Below are 16,605 nucleotides of genomic sequence, written 5' to 3'. Positions count from 1 at the left end.
CCTGGGAATAATCATCTGCCTTTAAATATTTTCTAAAGACAATTTCTAAGAAGTAAAAACATATATTCATTTTAAATATTTCTTGTATCTTATTGAATTCATGGGGAAAATTATATCAATTTTCTTTTACTCTGGTAATGTAATAGTTGCTATGACATTCATATAGTCACTTTCTTCAACATGTTATTTTTAGAAGTATATGTATACATAAAACCTCTAAATTTTATCACATTCACATGATCAAAAGTTTTATTTTTTTGGTGTTAATGGAATACCAGTATAAGTTTTTTTTCTCAACTTTTCTGTTCATACTCTTGCTGTTTTTTTCTCTTTATTGAATTGTGACATGTCTTTATATATTTCAAGTTTTTAACTATCACAATAATTTTCTCAGGTGTTCATTTTAATTAAAATTTATTTTGGAGAAATACAGTTTCTTAAGTACAGCCAGAATCTTGTACTTAAGAAAATTAGTTTTAAAATAAATGTTTGCTAGCTGAAAGGGAGGGAAAGTAATTGTACAATTCATATTGTACAATGTTTCTGAAATAATCAGTCTGGTCTTCTTGCAACTTCTCATTATCCTTCAAAAAGGACCTTCCTTAAGAGACTTTCTCAAGGCTCAGGAGCCAGGGCCAGGAAATCTGTGCTCTTGACCTGCTCCTGTCCAACTAGAGGAGGTGGCAGTTTTCAGTACCCACCTTAGGTACCAGGAAGAGCAGCCTGAGCCCTCTCAGATACCATCCAGCTCCACTGAGGTGGGAAAGTGTTTGTCTTGCAGAGATGTTATTTAAGTAGGTAGTAAGTGTGATAAACTGTGAAGAGTGTCGGAAAATTTATATTGAATATGTACATGAAGCCAAGGTACAAATGCTTAAAACCCAATTCTTTTAAAAGTATCCATATAGTAGAATCCTAAGGAATGCTTTTGTAAGATATGTTGACATAGAATGAAATATTGGAAAGAAAACAAATGTACCTGTGTATGGGAAATAGTCTGCAAAAAGCAATGATTATTTTGGACTTAGAGATATATATGTAGTTTTTAAAAACTATATATTTTTATAGTTATATATGAACTTTCACATATTTTTTTAATCTTTTCTATTGGATATGTTTTATTTGATAATATAAAACTTTGATATCTCCCACCTGCAACCTAAGAAGATTATTTGAAATACCAGTATTAATATTTCATGGTGTTTTCCAGGTGTTAGGATTATAGAATATTTCAGTTTCTATACTCAGTTATTTGTATTAAATTTGAGGGAATGTGAAATTTATTAAAAATATTGAAGTATAATACTAGAGAGGTGGTAATATTTTAGTATTTTCCAGCTTATCTGATGAGGTAAATAACTTTTGTGGAGGAATTTTCATTTGCAAAATTATCATCTCTGAGCGCCGAAACATTAAGAATTGTTTTCTGTTCTTTTGCAGCAAATCAGTATTTGTAGTTAGTAAGAAGAACTTCAAACTATTTTAATGTACTTTTTCTTAATTCTTAGAAATTTCTTTGTTACCTTTCAAAATATTGTATTAATTATTTTAAAACAAGTATTTCTGTCTTTTAGTGTGAATTTCTTATGCCCTCAGAATAGTATTGTTTTATAGAACTTGAAACTTTTACTTTCTATTTGTTATTTCTTAGGTAAACGCAAAGCACTGAAGTTGAATTTTGCAAATCCACCTTTCAAATCTACAGCAAGGTTTACCCTGAATCCCAATCCTACAGGAGTTCAGAACCCACACATGTGAGTATACCTGGTAATCAAACAAGAGGCTCCACTCAAGCAAAGGTTTTTAAGTTATTGTGTATTATGAATCTTCTAAGCCAAGTGGTTGGTAGCTCCACTGTCTAATGGGTCATTTGAAGTGGTACTGTTTGAACCTGTATAGAAAGCTATTGCTTAAGTAGGTAAATAAAGTTTTCTTTTTAAAGTTTACATAAAATGGGAAAAGAATTGTAGATCAGATGCATTTGTATCTTTTAAATTTTTCTCTTACTGAACTGTCTGAAAATATTGTTCCTTTTGTTCCTTCTGGGTTTAAGTTAAATAATGAATAGTGTTTAGGAAACTTAACTCTCCCTGGAGAGCTGGATAAATCATCCCTACTTAGTTGGTGAGAAAATAGATAACTATTCTTAATAAACTAAATAGATAACTATAAGATTTTCATGTCATAGTAAAGTGAAAGAATGTGTACATCAATGTAGAGGTGTCAGTGATTTTTAAAATTTATTCTCCACTCTTTAATAAAATAAATATTTTAAATAACACCTTCAGAATATTTTTTTTTTAGAGATTTATTTATTCATACAGAACTGGGGTACAGGCCAGAGATGTGGAGGGTGAGAGGCTTCACCAGAGACAGAGTGGGGTATAGAACAGGCAGATCGACAAAGTACACTGCTGAGGGGAGCAGCGGGCGGGTCAGGAGAGGTCTGCCACGCCATGTGGTCACCTCCAGGGCAGTTGGGGATCGAACTTATGCGGAAGCGGCTTTAGATTCTCAGTGCTGTGCTTTAACCCGCTGTGCCACCAGGGAGAGCCACCTTCAGAATATTTTACAGGAAACTTTAATTGAATCTAAGGGATATATTAAATAATAATATCTTCTTCCTCACCCAAATCTATCATGAACATGAAGGTTTAGAGTTTTGTATTATACTCCTGTTTACAAAAATAATTTTTAGCTAATTCTGATACTGAAAACTATAGAGTAAGTGGTGTCATGTTTGACTTTAAAAATTTGTCAAAATATTGTACTTTATAGTTCCAATCATTTCTCAACAATTTGTGTTCAAGCCTTGTTACAATACCCATATATTTATTATTCTCAAAGAAGCTCATTTATTGCTGTTTCCTTTTCTTCCCATGTTTGGTATGCATTGTATTTGCAAACAAAGCATTTTGATAGAAGGCAGAGTGTTTTGCAGTAGGAATACCTAAAAATTTGCTTAAAATTTCATTAAATATTTGTTTGTTTTTAAAATAAGTGTCTGAAAGGTAGGAATGTCTTTGAGTTTGTATATACACTTTTAACTGTAACATTAGAGGGAATATAAAGGAATTTAATTAAAGAATTAAATTCCCTAGTGGGAACATAAAATGAAAATGACAGTAGCATTTTTAAAAATTTTAACTGGAAATGCTGTCAGTTTTATTAGACTCTTGTTCACATTGAGATTTCTTGTCAGTTCAGCTACGGCCCCAGCCTTCTTACCTTTTCTAAACCAGCAAATGGGATCTATACTGAAGAAGAAACTCTGTAGTACTACTTACTGAGCTCCAGCAGCTAGGAAACACTCTTAAAAGAATCTCATTTCCTAGACTTGCTGTTGAAAGCTAATATAAAACTAAGTTTTGAACATACTACATCTCTATTCCTTGGTTGTTAACTAAACCATACAGCTGAAGTCTGAGGAAGAAAGGATATAGTTGTATAACTGCCTAACTTAACAGATCTTTCATTCTTTTTTAAAAGCTCTTTTGGACAAGGAGAAAGGACAATAACTTATATTTAGAACTGGAAAACATTCACTTATTTGTACTCCCATCCGTTAAAGTTTTTTCATGTCTAGGAATCCCCTGGGCAACATCTTTTTTTTTTTTTTTTGCCTTTAACAGAGGGTGAAGAAAATTTATCTTTAGAATTTGAGTTTATCAGGTTTTCTTTTTAAAACGACTTCATACTAATCATATAACATGGCCAGTATCTTATCTTTTGATTCTTACAAGTGTTAAAAGTTTGAAGGAATGGCCCTCCCTGGTGGCACAGTGGGTTTAAGCACAGCACTGCAAAGCTGGCTGCATGCTTTCACCGTGAGTTTGATCCCCGGCAAGGGAAGTGACCCACATGACTCAGCAGACCTCTCCTGTCTCACCTGCTGATACCCTCAGCAATGTACTTCTGCTCCCCACTCTGTCTCTGGTGAATCCCTTCACCACCCCTATACCTCTGGCCTATACCCCAGTTCTGTATACATAAATAAATTTTTAAAAGTTTCAGAGGACATGGTAATAAGCATTTTTATTTCATGATAGAATATTTAGTGTGCCTACAGGTAATAGATTGAGTTAACATTTTGCCTTTTGACTCTTAAAATGAAAGATTAAGCCTTACAGCTAAAGAGTATAAGGAAAAACGTGACTTACAAACCCATCAAAATTGGGTTATTCCAGGAACTATAAGTCTTGAAAATCAGAGGTAGTCTTATGAATATGTCAGAGTTATGTTGAAATCATGGTTTATATATACACTTAGCATGAAAGGAAGCAGATAATCTCTAGCTATAGACTTTATGCTGAGCATTGTAGGAGTGCTCTCAGTGTGTAGAATTGCTGTATAATGCACCACGTATAATTGTTACTGTGAAAGAACAGCCTTTTTATCTTCATAGTATATGAGAGTTGTATAACAGGAAGCACCAGATTTCAAGCTAACCTTGGAAATAAACAAGGATGAGTAAAGATCCATTTATGGGCTTAATGCTAAACATTTTGGAGCCATTTGTTCTAAGTTTTAAGGAACTTTCTTTGTTGAGGTGAGGGTAACTTTAGGATTTTATCTTTATTATACTTGAATGGAAAGAAACTCTATTTTCCCACAGAACATGTAAGAGGTAGTTTTAAAGGAATTTCGAAGTCCCCAGTTAATCATTAAATATTCTTAATTCCATGATGATCTTGCTCAGTGGAGTTTTGTCTTAAAATACAACAGTTGTAAATTATCTAGGCAGTTGTAAGTTTTCTGGTAAGTTGTGGATACTTTATCTTTTTTTTTTAAATTTATTTATGCATGTAGAACTGGTGTACAGGCCAGAAGTGCAGGGGCAGTGAGAGGATTCACCAGAGACAGAGTGAAGAGCAAAACAGGCAAAATGATGAAGTACACTGCTGAGGGGAGCAGCGTGAGGCAGAAGAGGTCTGCTGTGCCATGTGGGTCACCTCCAGGTCCGGAATTAAACTCACTGAACGGCTGTGGCTAGCTTTCAATGCTGCATCCTCTTTGCGCCCCCCCAGGGAGGGCCCTTTTGAAGTTTATTATCTTGGATTAATAGTGGGTAGAAATTTCAGAAACATGGTTTCTATCACCCTTCCCCCCAACCCCCACCACACACACAATCACTCTTGGGGTGCTTTCAATCCTATAAAACAAGGAATACCTACCCCACCACACCCCTTTCTAGTTCTGTATTCTTGAAGTTTGTCACCTGATCTCAATTCAGGCATTGAGTTAAAATAGAAACTTTCATTATTTTGTATGGTGGATTAAGAGAGACAGGAAAAGGGAGAGAATGAATATTAAACCAGCTTGTATTATTATTATTTTTTTAACAAATAAAATATTATTCATAAGCCCTTACCTAACCAAATAATCCTTAGGACATCTCTGGTCATTTTGTAAATGCATAAGCCAAGAGTCTACATGAGCTTAAATATTTCCCCCAACTTCTGAAATTTCCAAAGTAGTCATAGTAATTTAGAATCTCTAAATTTCTATGGTTGAGAAATTTCACAAAATAGTCATAATAATAAATTTATAGGTACAAATTAATAGTTACTATTTTAAAACTCAAATGTATCAAAATCTGTGGGGGTCCTTTTATGTTTAATTGGATTAGTTTTACTGATAAAAATTTTTTTTCATACTGTGATAAAATATTCATGACATAAAATTTCCCATTTTAATCATTTTAAGTGTACAACTCAGTGGCATTAGGTACATTCAAAGTATTGTACAACTATACCACCATCTACCTCCAGCACTCTTCTTGTCTCAGATGGAAATACTATCTATATCCATTATGCCCAAATCCCAGCTTTATTTCCCCCAATCTCTGGCAGCCTCCATCTTTCTATTTGTGCATTTGTCTCAGAATTTGGTACCTCATTTAATTAAAACTATGCAAAAGTTGTTCTTTTTGCCTGGCTTAATTCATCAACATAATGACTTCTATGCTATCCTTTTTGTATGTAGTATGTGTTAGAATTTTCTTCCTTTTTAAGGCAGAAGAGTATCTTATGTTGTATCTGGCATTTTGTTTATCCATTCACTTTTTGGTTGATATTTGGGTGTTTCTATCTTTTGACTGTAGTGAAGAGTGCTTCTGTGTGGGGTAAACTTTGAAAGCTTACCTGATTGTACAACTTAAAGTTAGTTCAGAGTTATTTAGCCCTCTTTTCAGTCCTATATCTGTGCCTCTGGTATTCGTGCTATACTTCATAAGTCAGATTCACTGAAGAGGAGAGTCTCAGCAGAAGGCAGTGACAGTAGGTCCTCTGGAAAGTCACTACTATAATTCTGAAGCTGGATCTTTATAGCTAAGATAATAGATTTTAAATACTTGCATAAAGAAGTAATTGATAAATGCTGTTGTTTGTTTACTAAAGGTGAATATAGTTTTGGTTTTTAAAATCATCTTTGTCTAATCAGAGACTTAGATAGGCATTAAGATTCATCCCTGGATTGTACCATATAGCCTGTAGCACTACCAAGTTCTGTTCTTTAAGAAAATGTCAATGAGTTTTCCAACCATTTCTGAAAATACAGCAAAGTTTTGAACGCTGTGGAGGTCCTTTGTCTTTGTAGTTCCTGAAAACTTTCATCTGTTATTAAGGAAGTTTACTATTTATAGGAAATATGACTTTCCAGAGTACTTATTATTATTATTTATAGCTTAGTCATAGTATAAGTGAATGAATTCTCCCAGAACTAATAATTGCCTCCATTCATGGTTCGTCATGAATGAATGGTTTCTCAACAGTATTAAATATGTTAGGTGATCACTCTTTTATTTTTTTCTTTTAATAGTTTTTTTCTCTGCCCTATATGTCTGCTTTAATCTGGACTGGTTTCACTTTAGGCCTGCTTCATTACTGTTGTCATTGTTTTATAAATACCTGCGTTACTCTCCTGATCTTGATACCCTATTTTTTCAATTTCATGTTGTTATTTTTTTCTCAGATTCCTCCATCATTTTGGTAGAGTGTATCTCCTCATAGCTTTCTGAGATAAATATTCTTTCTTAGTAAGTGACCTTTTTTGGATATTTGCCTGCCTGCCTGAAAATGCCTTTATCTAATACTAATAGTAGATTTGTAGTTTTATTAACTGTCATCCCTGATATTGGAGTGTCCCTTCATGTTTAAGATCTCTTAGTTTTAGGCCCTATTTTTCTTGACTTTTCTCCCTCTTCAATTTTATATGTATTTTTCTTTTCTTTTTTCTTCTCTCCCCGCTCCCTGCTCTACCTCCCCACACAAGAGAATAACAAATTGACGGGAAACTGATTTGACTGGTGGGACTCCATGATGAAATATAAAAAAGAAGCATCTAATTTGTTTTTGCTTTGAAGGCTTTCCAAATGTCAGTCTCTGGACATTTAGTCTTTGTTTTCCTGAGAAAAGGTGATGTGTGAAGTTGCTATAATTCTGGGAGTAATTCTAGGTCAAGGAAGCTAGTTTACACTGTGTATTTAGACTTTACTCAGCATACCTTGCTACATTTCTTCTATGACTGGTGACTTTCTGGTGCAGTTTCTTCAGAATACATAGTCGTAGATCATATACTAAGGCAGAGGTGGGAACATCCTCTCTTTGCTCCATACAGTCTTTCAATATTGCTTTTGGATTTAAACTCCAACTGGTATCCTTAACTTATCCTTCCCATTTTAAAATAAATTCATTTACATTTTTTTGATATCTCTGTTTAAATGCAGATTTTGGTTTCACTTTTCTCTGCCTTTCTAAAACTATGATAACTTGAATTCATTTATTTTAAACATCCAAAAATCGGTTGCTATTTCCCAGCTAATGTGGTCTATTCTTAGTCTCTTTTACTTTGTGAGATTGTATTTAAAAAAACAAGTCCTTATGTGTTGTTTTCATTGGTATTTGTGGAGAGGGTAATGCATGGCTATCTGGAAATCTCTTCATGAAGTGAACCTTCAACAAGTGAACTTCTTGACCTGATAAGAATTATGTGAAAAGTACATGCTTCTTTTATAACTGATACTAGTTATTGTTTAACATAGGGATAAAAAAAAAGCAGTGGACATACTAAACTGAGGGAATAAGTATAAATTCTAAATGAATGGGAAAGAATGATGATAGTGTTCCCAAATATTTAAATGATAAGGCAAGCCAAAACAGTGAATCACTAGAATAATAAGTAGTATTAAGGAGCTAGGAAAAGAAAAGGAAATTAAATGCAATGTAAGGACAAATAAAGAAAACAAAATAAATGCATTAGACAATGAACAAAATCAAATAAAAATATTTCATGGAAAGATTAATAAAAGTTATGAACTCTAACAGGAGAGATCAAGAAATAAAAATAAAAAGAAGAAATCCATGTTATTGCTGTTGGAAATGACATAATAGTGATATTACTACTATTCTCATGGTTCATAAGAACATAATATGGAATATGAATAATAATGTGTCAATAAATTCAGCAACCTGATTGATATAGAAATTCTGGAAAGACAATCAAAATTGAATCAAGAAATAGAAACAGTAAATATTCCTATCTGTTAGAAAATTGAATTTGTAATTAAAAACTTTCACACACACACAAAAAACTTACATCCTGGATGGTTTTACTGGTAAATTTTTTCAAACACCAAGAGAAGAAATCTGATTTAGCTTCTAGAAACTTTTTGCTAGAAAAAAGAATAGGGAACAATTTTAACTCAATTTTTGAATTAGCATAACCCTAACATCAAAATCAGTCAAGGGCATTATTTAAAAAAAAAAAGACACTGTGTATCACTATCCTGTACACTTGGAAATCCTTAACAAAATATGATATTGAATCAAGCAGCATAGAGAAAGGACAGTACATCACGACTAAATGGGATTCACTTTAATTTGACATTTGAAAATTGTCAGTGTCATTCACACATTAATAAAACAAAGGAGAAAAATTATGTAATTGTTATAGTATATGCAGAAAAAGAATTTGACAACATACATCATTCATTATAGAAGTTCCTATTAAACTAGGGAAGGAGGGGAATCTTCCTTTTAAAAGTTATCTATGAAAGTAGATGTCTAATATAGCTAATATCATACTTAATGATGAAAGACTTAATGATTTTTCCTTAATACTGGAATCCTAAAGACAAGTAAGTCTATACTCACTAGTTCATTCAACATTTTGCCCATGAATGCTTCTAAACCTATGTAGATTTTTACTGTATAAGGGGCAGATAAGAGTGATCAAGTACAGGGAGTGGTATGTATTTGAAGTTGCAAGATATCATAGTTCTTCATAGAACTGAGTGAATGCCAGTTGGAATAGACAAAGATTGAATGAGGAAGGAATGATGGATTTGAAATAGGGTAAAGAGGAGTTGTGGACGGGATAATATGGGACCTTGTAGTTAAAGATTTGGGATGCCATCCAAAGTGCAGTATGAAGCTATGGAAGGATTATCAACAGGTGACTGACACAGCATGATTTACAATGAAAGTGATTATTGTGGCTGCTGTGTAGAGTATATATTGGAGGGAGGCAAGAATGAAATTGGGAGACCTAGGCAGTGGTAGTTTATCTGAAACATAGTGGATATTAATGACAGAGCTAGAGGGAAATGGAGAGATTCCAGAGGAATTTTGAAGGTAGAATTGACAAAAATTGGTAATGGTTGGATTGTGTGTGGTAATGAGGGGTGTATACAGTGATTCCAGACTATTGTCTTAAATGAGTGGGTTGTCATTACTGAGATGGGGACCACTGGGTGTGGATGAGGGAACTTACAAGACCAAGAGTTTGGTTATGTTAGAGATGTCTGTGAAATATCCTATTAGAGCTATCATGAGATAAATTTAATGTACTATATGGTGTTGAAAATATGAATCTGCTACTTAGAGGAGAAGGCATAGATTAGAGATTAAAGGTTGAGCATTGTCAGCCTGCAGGTGATGGCATTGTCTAGGAAATGCATGTATCTTGATGAGACAATTGGGTACAAGGCTGAGCCCTGAGGAAATCTCACACTTAAAGAGATTGAATAGAAGAGGAACAACTGATCAGATAGGAATGAGGCTTTAGAGGTAGAAGCAAATCAGTGGGATGTGATGTCATAGGAACAAAGCATTGTGTCAAAGGGCAGATGGGAAAGCACTATGGCCAGCTAGCTGTGTCTGTTGTTCTAATGGTAATGGTAAGTACTTTGTTGACAACTCCTCAGATAGACTTGTTTTTGTATATGTGTTTCTGAGATACACTTTTCACTACTCTGATTTCTTATATACTTTGGGAAAGGGTTCTAGCTACCAGTAGAAACTGGAGCCAAAACAGGGAAAGGATCTCAAGAAAACTTGTAACCTGTTGATTTAGAGCAGTTTTCCTAACCTTTTCTGTAAAAGGACTGCCCAGAAAAGCTATTTTAATGGAAAAACTTGAGTATAGCTGACAAATGATGAGTTTTAGGGAAAATGTCATCTATAGCATAACGTGCAGAGGTGAATATTTGTCTTGCTTTCTCTAATATCACGATATTTCTTTGTGATAAATGTGCCTTCTATGCATAAATAAGTACTGCTCTCAAAATACTCCAGATTTGTATCATCAATACCTTCCATTCACGTAGTATGAATATCAGATTTTGAAAATTTATATTTGAAGTCTCTGAGCTATTCTCTGGACATCTTTTTTCAGTTTTTCATTTTGCCTGATCTTAGATCTTAGCAAAGATACCTATTTTGTTAGTAGTGCCAGGAAGCAGGCAGTTTCCATGGCAACAGACAGACCACGTTTACTGTGGAAATTTCCGGAATTAACAGCTGCATTGCAGAAGGATGCATAAAGCAGTATTCATCTAGAGATCCTAACAGTATGGACACAGAAGAACAGTTGCAGTGTACTGGGTATGTGTTATGTTTATTTTCCTGTCTAACGAGGATATATACTAAGAATAGAATAAAACAGCTTGAAGTATTTTAGGTCTGCTGGTTTGAAAAAACCAAGAATACCTGGGGGGGGGGTTGAAAAAAAATAATTTGGGAAGGAGGATATGTTTGATAGTGTTGGGAGTAAATCAAGCTCAAGATAAATGAAGTAAAAGAAGATCACCATGAGATAAGAAAAGACACACTTCCAATTAGGTAATAAAAGATTTCTTCTGATGGTATTTCTAGACACAGAAATATATTTATCACATAAATAAATAGACATTAGTAAATGTGAGGAATCAAGTTCTTATGTCCAAGAAGACCAACCTGTTAAGATAATTAGCTGTTTATTGCTAAGGGTAATATAGATATGAGAGATGTCTGGGGTTTAATAGGGAGTGCTGCCTCCTTCTTATCTACCCGGTGTGCCTCAATGATAAGAGCTGGGGAAGGGTTAACAGATTTCTGAGTCAACTACCTGTTGATTTATGGGGGACTTTTTTTTTTTTTTTTAAAGATTTATTTATTTGTACATACAGAACTGGGGTACAGGCTAGAGGCTCAGGGGTGGCGAGAGGCTTCACCAGAGACAGAGTGGGGAGCAGAACAGGAAGATCGACGAAGTACACTGCTGAGGGGAGCAGCGGGCGGGTCAGGAGAGGTCTGCCACGCCATGTGGTCACCTCCGAGGCAGATGGGAATCGAACTCAAGCGGAAGTGGCTTTAGCTTCTCATTGCAGTGCTTTAACCCGCTGCGCCACCAGCGAGGGCCGGGATTTTTTTTTTTAAAGATTTATTTATTTATGCATATAGAACTGGGGAACAGGCCAGAGATGCGGAGGGTGAGAGGATTCACCAGAGACAGAGTTGGGAGCAGAACAGGCAGATCGAGGAAGTACACTGCTGAGGGGAGCAGTGGGCAGTCAGGAGAGGTCTGCTGAGTCATGTGGATCTCCTCCAGGGCAGGCGGGGATCGAACTCATGGGAAAGTGGCTTAAGCTTCTTAGTGCTGTGCTTTAACCCGCTGCGCCACCAGGGAGGGCCGGGATTTTTTTTTTAAAGCCTGAAATGTACCATGAGGTTAACTTCTAGAAATAGACTGGGATAGATAACTGGAGTCTCTTACCTACCAGTGGATACTTACAAATTTGAAAGAGAAATGAATAGGTATGATTTAAGTCATTTGAATGATAGATCATTTAGATGACTAGAGAAGTCAGCAAACTGTAGTACATTAGCCCAATGTGGCTTCCTGGTAGTTTTTAATAAAGTTTTATTAGTACATAGCCACCTATCTGCCTATGTAGCTGTAACAAAAGACAGTATGGTCCACAAAGCCTAAAATATTTACTTATTGTCTCTTTATAGAAAAATATTTGTAACTTGTAATTTAGATGTTGTGTTCAATTCCTAGGGCTGCTATAACAAATTGCCAGACTTGATTTAAAACAACAGATATTTATTCTCTCACAGTTCTGGAGGCCAGAAATCTCAATCAAAGTGTTGGCAAAGTCGTGCTTCCTCTGAAGGCTCTAGAAGAGGATCCTCTGTCTTTTCCATCTCTGGTAGTTTCTGGTATTCTATGTAGCATAACTCTGAATTACTGCCTCTGCCTACACTTGATTTCTTCCCTATTTTTCTGTATTCTCCTTTTCTCCTTTTCTGTTTCTTATAGGACACATTTCTTCATACTCATGACCTACCATAACCTGGGATGATCTCTTCTCTTTAGCTTAAAGAGCTCTTTAGCTTAATTATGCCTGTAATGATAAAACCACATTCTGATGGTCATGGTCTAGATGAACATATCTTTTGTAGGATCCTCATTTTGCCCACTACAGATAATAGAACTTGGTTTTGGTTGTTTAGGCCACATTTATGTTAAAAATATCTTTGGAAACCTATGAAGAATATACTCTACAGTCGATTTGTTAACCCCCTGGAAAGTAAATTAAACTCACTTTTCAAGGACAAGGCAATATAGGAGTTGTTAAAGATACAGAAAACAATTTCTGTGATGTAAACATGAGCAGCAGAGTGAAGTTGGTACTAGAATATTCATTGGAGAAATAGTGCTAAAATACTCACTGGAAGCTGATGAACAGCACCTAATAATTCACGCCTCTAACCTGTCTTTCCTCAATTCACACTCCCCAAAACAGCAAAATAAATTTGGAATTTTGATGAAAGCAGGTTGGCACCAAGGAAGAATTAGTTTTGAGAGATGAGGAATATGACTGGATTATGGCGATGGGAGATATATATGTGATTCAAATAAGTAGATTTCTTAAACAAGTGATGAAGTGGCAATATAAACTGTACACCAGTGTGTGTGAGACTTGGCTCTGATTGTGTATCCTTTTTGTCATTATGGGAGGACACAGACTATTGCTCAAAGCAATGTGATAAAGCAGGAAAGAGAGTCTGTGATATGAACGTATTTGTAAGCCTTAGGAGGCTTACAAGCTACCTTGCATTTCCTAGATTCCCATTTAGCTCATGTGGGTATATTCTGAAATGTTTAAGAATTAATACATGCACATGGTGAAGATTCAGAATAGTAGAGAGGGATACTAGAACTCATCCCTTAACTTGAGAAGCCTCAGTCTAATGCTGATATCCTTACCTGCGGTCTTAAAGGTAAAACAACTGATTTATTTATTCATACAGAACTGGGGTACAGGCCAGCGGTTCAGGGGCAGTGAGAGGATTCACGGGAGACAAAGTGGGGAGCAGAACAGGCCAACTGATGAAGTACATTGCTGAGGGGAGCATCAGGCGGGTCAGGAGAGGTCTGCTGTGCCATGTGGGTCACCTCCGGGGCAGGTGGGGATCGAATTCATGCAGAAGTGGCTTTAGCTTCTTAGTGCTGTGCTTTAACCTGCTGCGCCACTAGGGAGGATCTAAATAGTTTTTAATTTTCCTATTGGCATATAGAGTTTACTTCAGGAGATAGAATGAGATATAGCTTAAAGAATAGATTGGAATTAAATTAAGCCAATTAATCATACATAGTTCATAATTACAAGCTAAAAGTTAAGCACTAGAGGAGCTAAAATACTACCATATATTCCAAGTATTTATATTACATAAAGGGCGTATGTTCCAAATACATGTCAGTTAACAGAATTTATTTTTATAAATGGTTTGTTTTCATCACCGATTTGAATAAATTACCCCAGCTTCAATAATAAAAGTAAAGTTGAGTATGTAGTTTTTCCACAGTTATGTGTTTGAAATAAAATTCACATAGTAACAGTATTAAAAATTAGGCCCTCCTTGGTGGCGCAGCGGGTTAAAGCACTGCACTGAGAAGCTAAAGCCACTTCCTCATGAATTCGATTCCCGCCTGTCCCCGAGGTGACCACATGGTGTGGCAGACCTCTCCTAATCCGCCTGCTGCTCCCCTCAGCAGTGTATTTCCTCTATCTGCCTGTTCTGCTCCCCACTCTGTCTCTGGAGAAGCCTCTCGCCACCCCTGAGCCTCTGGCCTGTACCCCAGTTCTGTATGTACAAATAAATAAATCTTAAAAAAAAATTAGTTACAGATTATGTATAAAAAGCTGCTAAGACATTTCATTCTTATTTGCTTTAGGAACTAAAGTATAAGCAATTTCAAATTTGTAGTACAAAATGATGTTTGAGTAGTAGCATCCTAAAACATTTTATAAACAAAGATGAAAATATGAAACAAAAAATGAGATCATTTTTATAACTTTAAAAAGGGGAAACTTGAAACCCAGAAAATTCAGATAATTTAATATTAACCTTAACATAGTATTCCTAATAATAAAAAAAAAGAAGAAGAAGAAGAAGAAGAAGAAGAAAAAGATGACCAGGGTTTCTCTTACATCTTACCTGTAGGAACTGCCTAAAGAAAGTGGTCTCTTCTGAGCCATTAGTTTCATCTCTCTCCTTTGTCATGTCTTCTCATGCCTTGGCCTTTCCCTGGTAACTAGAGAGGGAGTGGAGGAGGGAGGATAAATGGGTGCAGACATACTCTGTTGGGAAGTAAGGTGCGTTTTGGATGGAATAGAGAAGGATCACGGCTCTTTATGGACTGAGGATTGTATTTCTGTATTTGCTGGTGTCAGTGCTGAGTTTAAATAGGAAAAACAAGATGATTGGGGATAGAACTTGCCATGGGAGCAGTGAGTATTCTTACTGGCAATACACAGAGCTCTGGGTATCTCAAACCTGCCTTCAAGCTATAGGTTTGTGATAGGCAAAAGTCCCTTCCATTTAAATAGAGTGAGGCCCCAGAGCAATCTCTCTCCCTCCCAGTTTTTCTCTCAGTTTTATTGAGCTATAATTGACATAAAATAGACTAAGATATTGAGTGTTCAGTTTGATATTTTGACATATGTACATACCTATAAAGCTGCAGGCAAGAAAATAAACATATCCGTCACTCCCCAGATGCCTCCTCCTGCTTCATTGTAGTTTTTATATCTAGATGTTTGATTTGGTTCTTTTTTAGATATTCCATGTTTATTAACGTATTTTTCTTTAGTTACTTGAATATATAGACTATAGTAATAAGCACTGTTTTATTCTCTTCATTTACTAATTGTAAATTTGTGAGTCAATTTCAATTAATTTCTCTTTATTATGGGGTTTTAAATTTTTTTTTTGCATACTTAGTGATTTTAGACTGTATACTTGAATTTGGGTACTTTGTGTTCTTACCAACTTTGACCTTTTCAGATTTTGCTTTTTGGTTTTAATAAGTGAGACTATTAATTTTTAAGTTATCTGCTGGATTCCTAGTAGTTAGGGAGTTTTCCCTCATGAATAGGAACAGGAATTGTGTGGTATGAGCCTGGATATTGTTCCCTCTAATCCTTTGAGCCAAGTACACGCCTCTTTATAAGCATGTGTTGATCAAGATAGCTCTCTGCCAATCTGGGAGATTATTTTATCTGGTACTTTGCCTTGTGAATACTTGCTCCCTTGCTCTCCCCAGACTCCAGATACACCTCAACATGAGTGCCACCAGGATCTGCCTGGATCCCCCCACTATTTAGCACCAACTGTGAGCTCTCCCTGAAGTAAGCTGGAGCTAGTTGTAGAGCCCACCTCGAAGTCCTGTACGGGCTTAGTCACTGCCCATTGTTTTGTGATGCCCACTGTCATGAAGGCTCTCACTTACGTTGCCTGTAGTTTTTTTTTTTTTTCCCAGTTGTCTCAGATATGAAAGTGTCTATCTTGACACAGGTGCCACACTGACATTGTCAGGGGAGAGCAGGAATTACAGAAATCGGGAACGATGTCTTCACGACTTTGAGAAAGTACATCCTTTTCATGATTGGCACTCTGTTGAATAGAAGAAATCATGGCATTTAATAAAAAAGAATACATATTACTTTTTTACATACATCAATTTATAGATGAAATGAGAAAAAAAACAAAGTGGGGAAATATTTGCAATGCAGATGTTATTAGATAAACAACTTTTTAGCAGAAGCAACAACAATAAAATGAACACTGGGTTAGCAGGGCTCAGCGGTTTTATCTCAGTTAGTTAACAAAGGAAGAAACACTTGTTCACCAAACAGCATAAGAATGTTCGACTCTAAGCATAGTAAGTCAGAAGGAAACTTTAAAAAGTGTTCTAAACCTCATCACGTGAGTTTGGCACATGGGGAAATCCTTTCACTACTCCTTTTACCTGCTCACTTTGTCATTACAGTAGCCA

At 35.6% G+C, this 16,605-nt stretch overlaps 1 protein-coding gene across 1 annotated transcript in view; it reads left to right on the top strand.

Moving 5' to 3' along the window:
* MAP2K4 (mitogen-activated protein kinase kinase 4) overlaps positions 1-16,605 on the top strand; it is a 114,234-nt gene that overhangs the window by 46,624 nt on the left and 51,005 nt on the right. Inside the window, exon 3 of the mRNA XM_012726082.1 lies at positions 1,652-1,754. Coding sequence (XP_012581536.1) covers positions 1,652-1,754 — 103 coding nt within the window. The remainder of the gene's footprint in view (positions 1-1,651; positions 1,755-16,605) is intronic.

The sequence above is a fragment of the Condylura cristata genome, unplaced genomic scaffold, assembly GCF_000260355.1.
Source record: "Condylura cristata isolate star-nosed mole 26May11 unplaced genomic scaffold, ConCri1.0 scaffold00017, whole genome shotgun sequence".
NCBI classification, from domain to species: domain Eukaryota; kingdom Metazoa; phylum Chordata; class Mammalia; order Eulipotyphla; family Talpidae; genus Condylura; species Condylura cristata.
The sequence above is the reverse complement of the archived record's forward strand: the minus strand, read 5'-3'. Positions and strand labels throughout refer to the sequence as shown.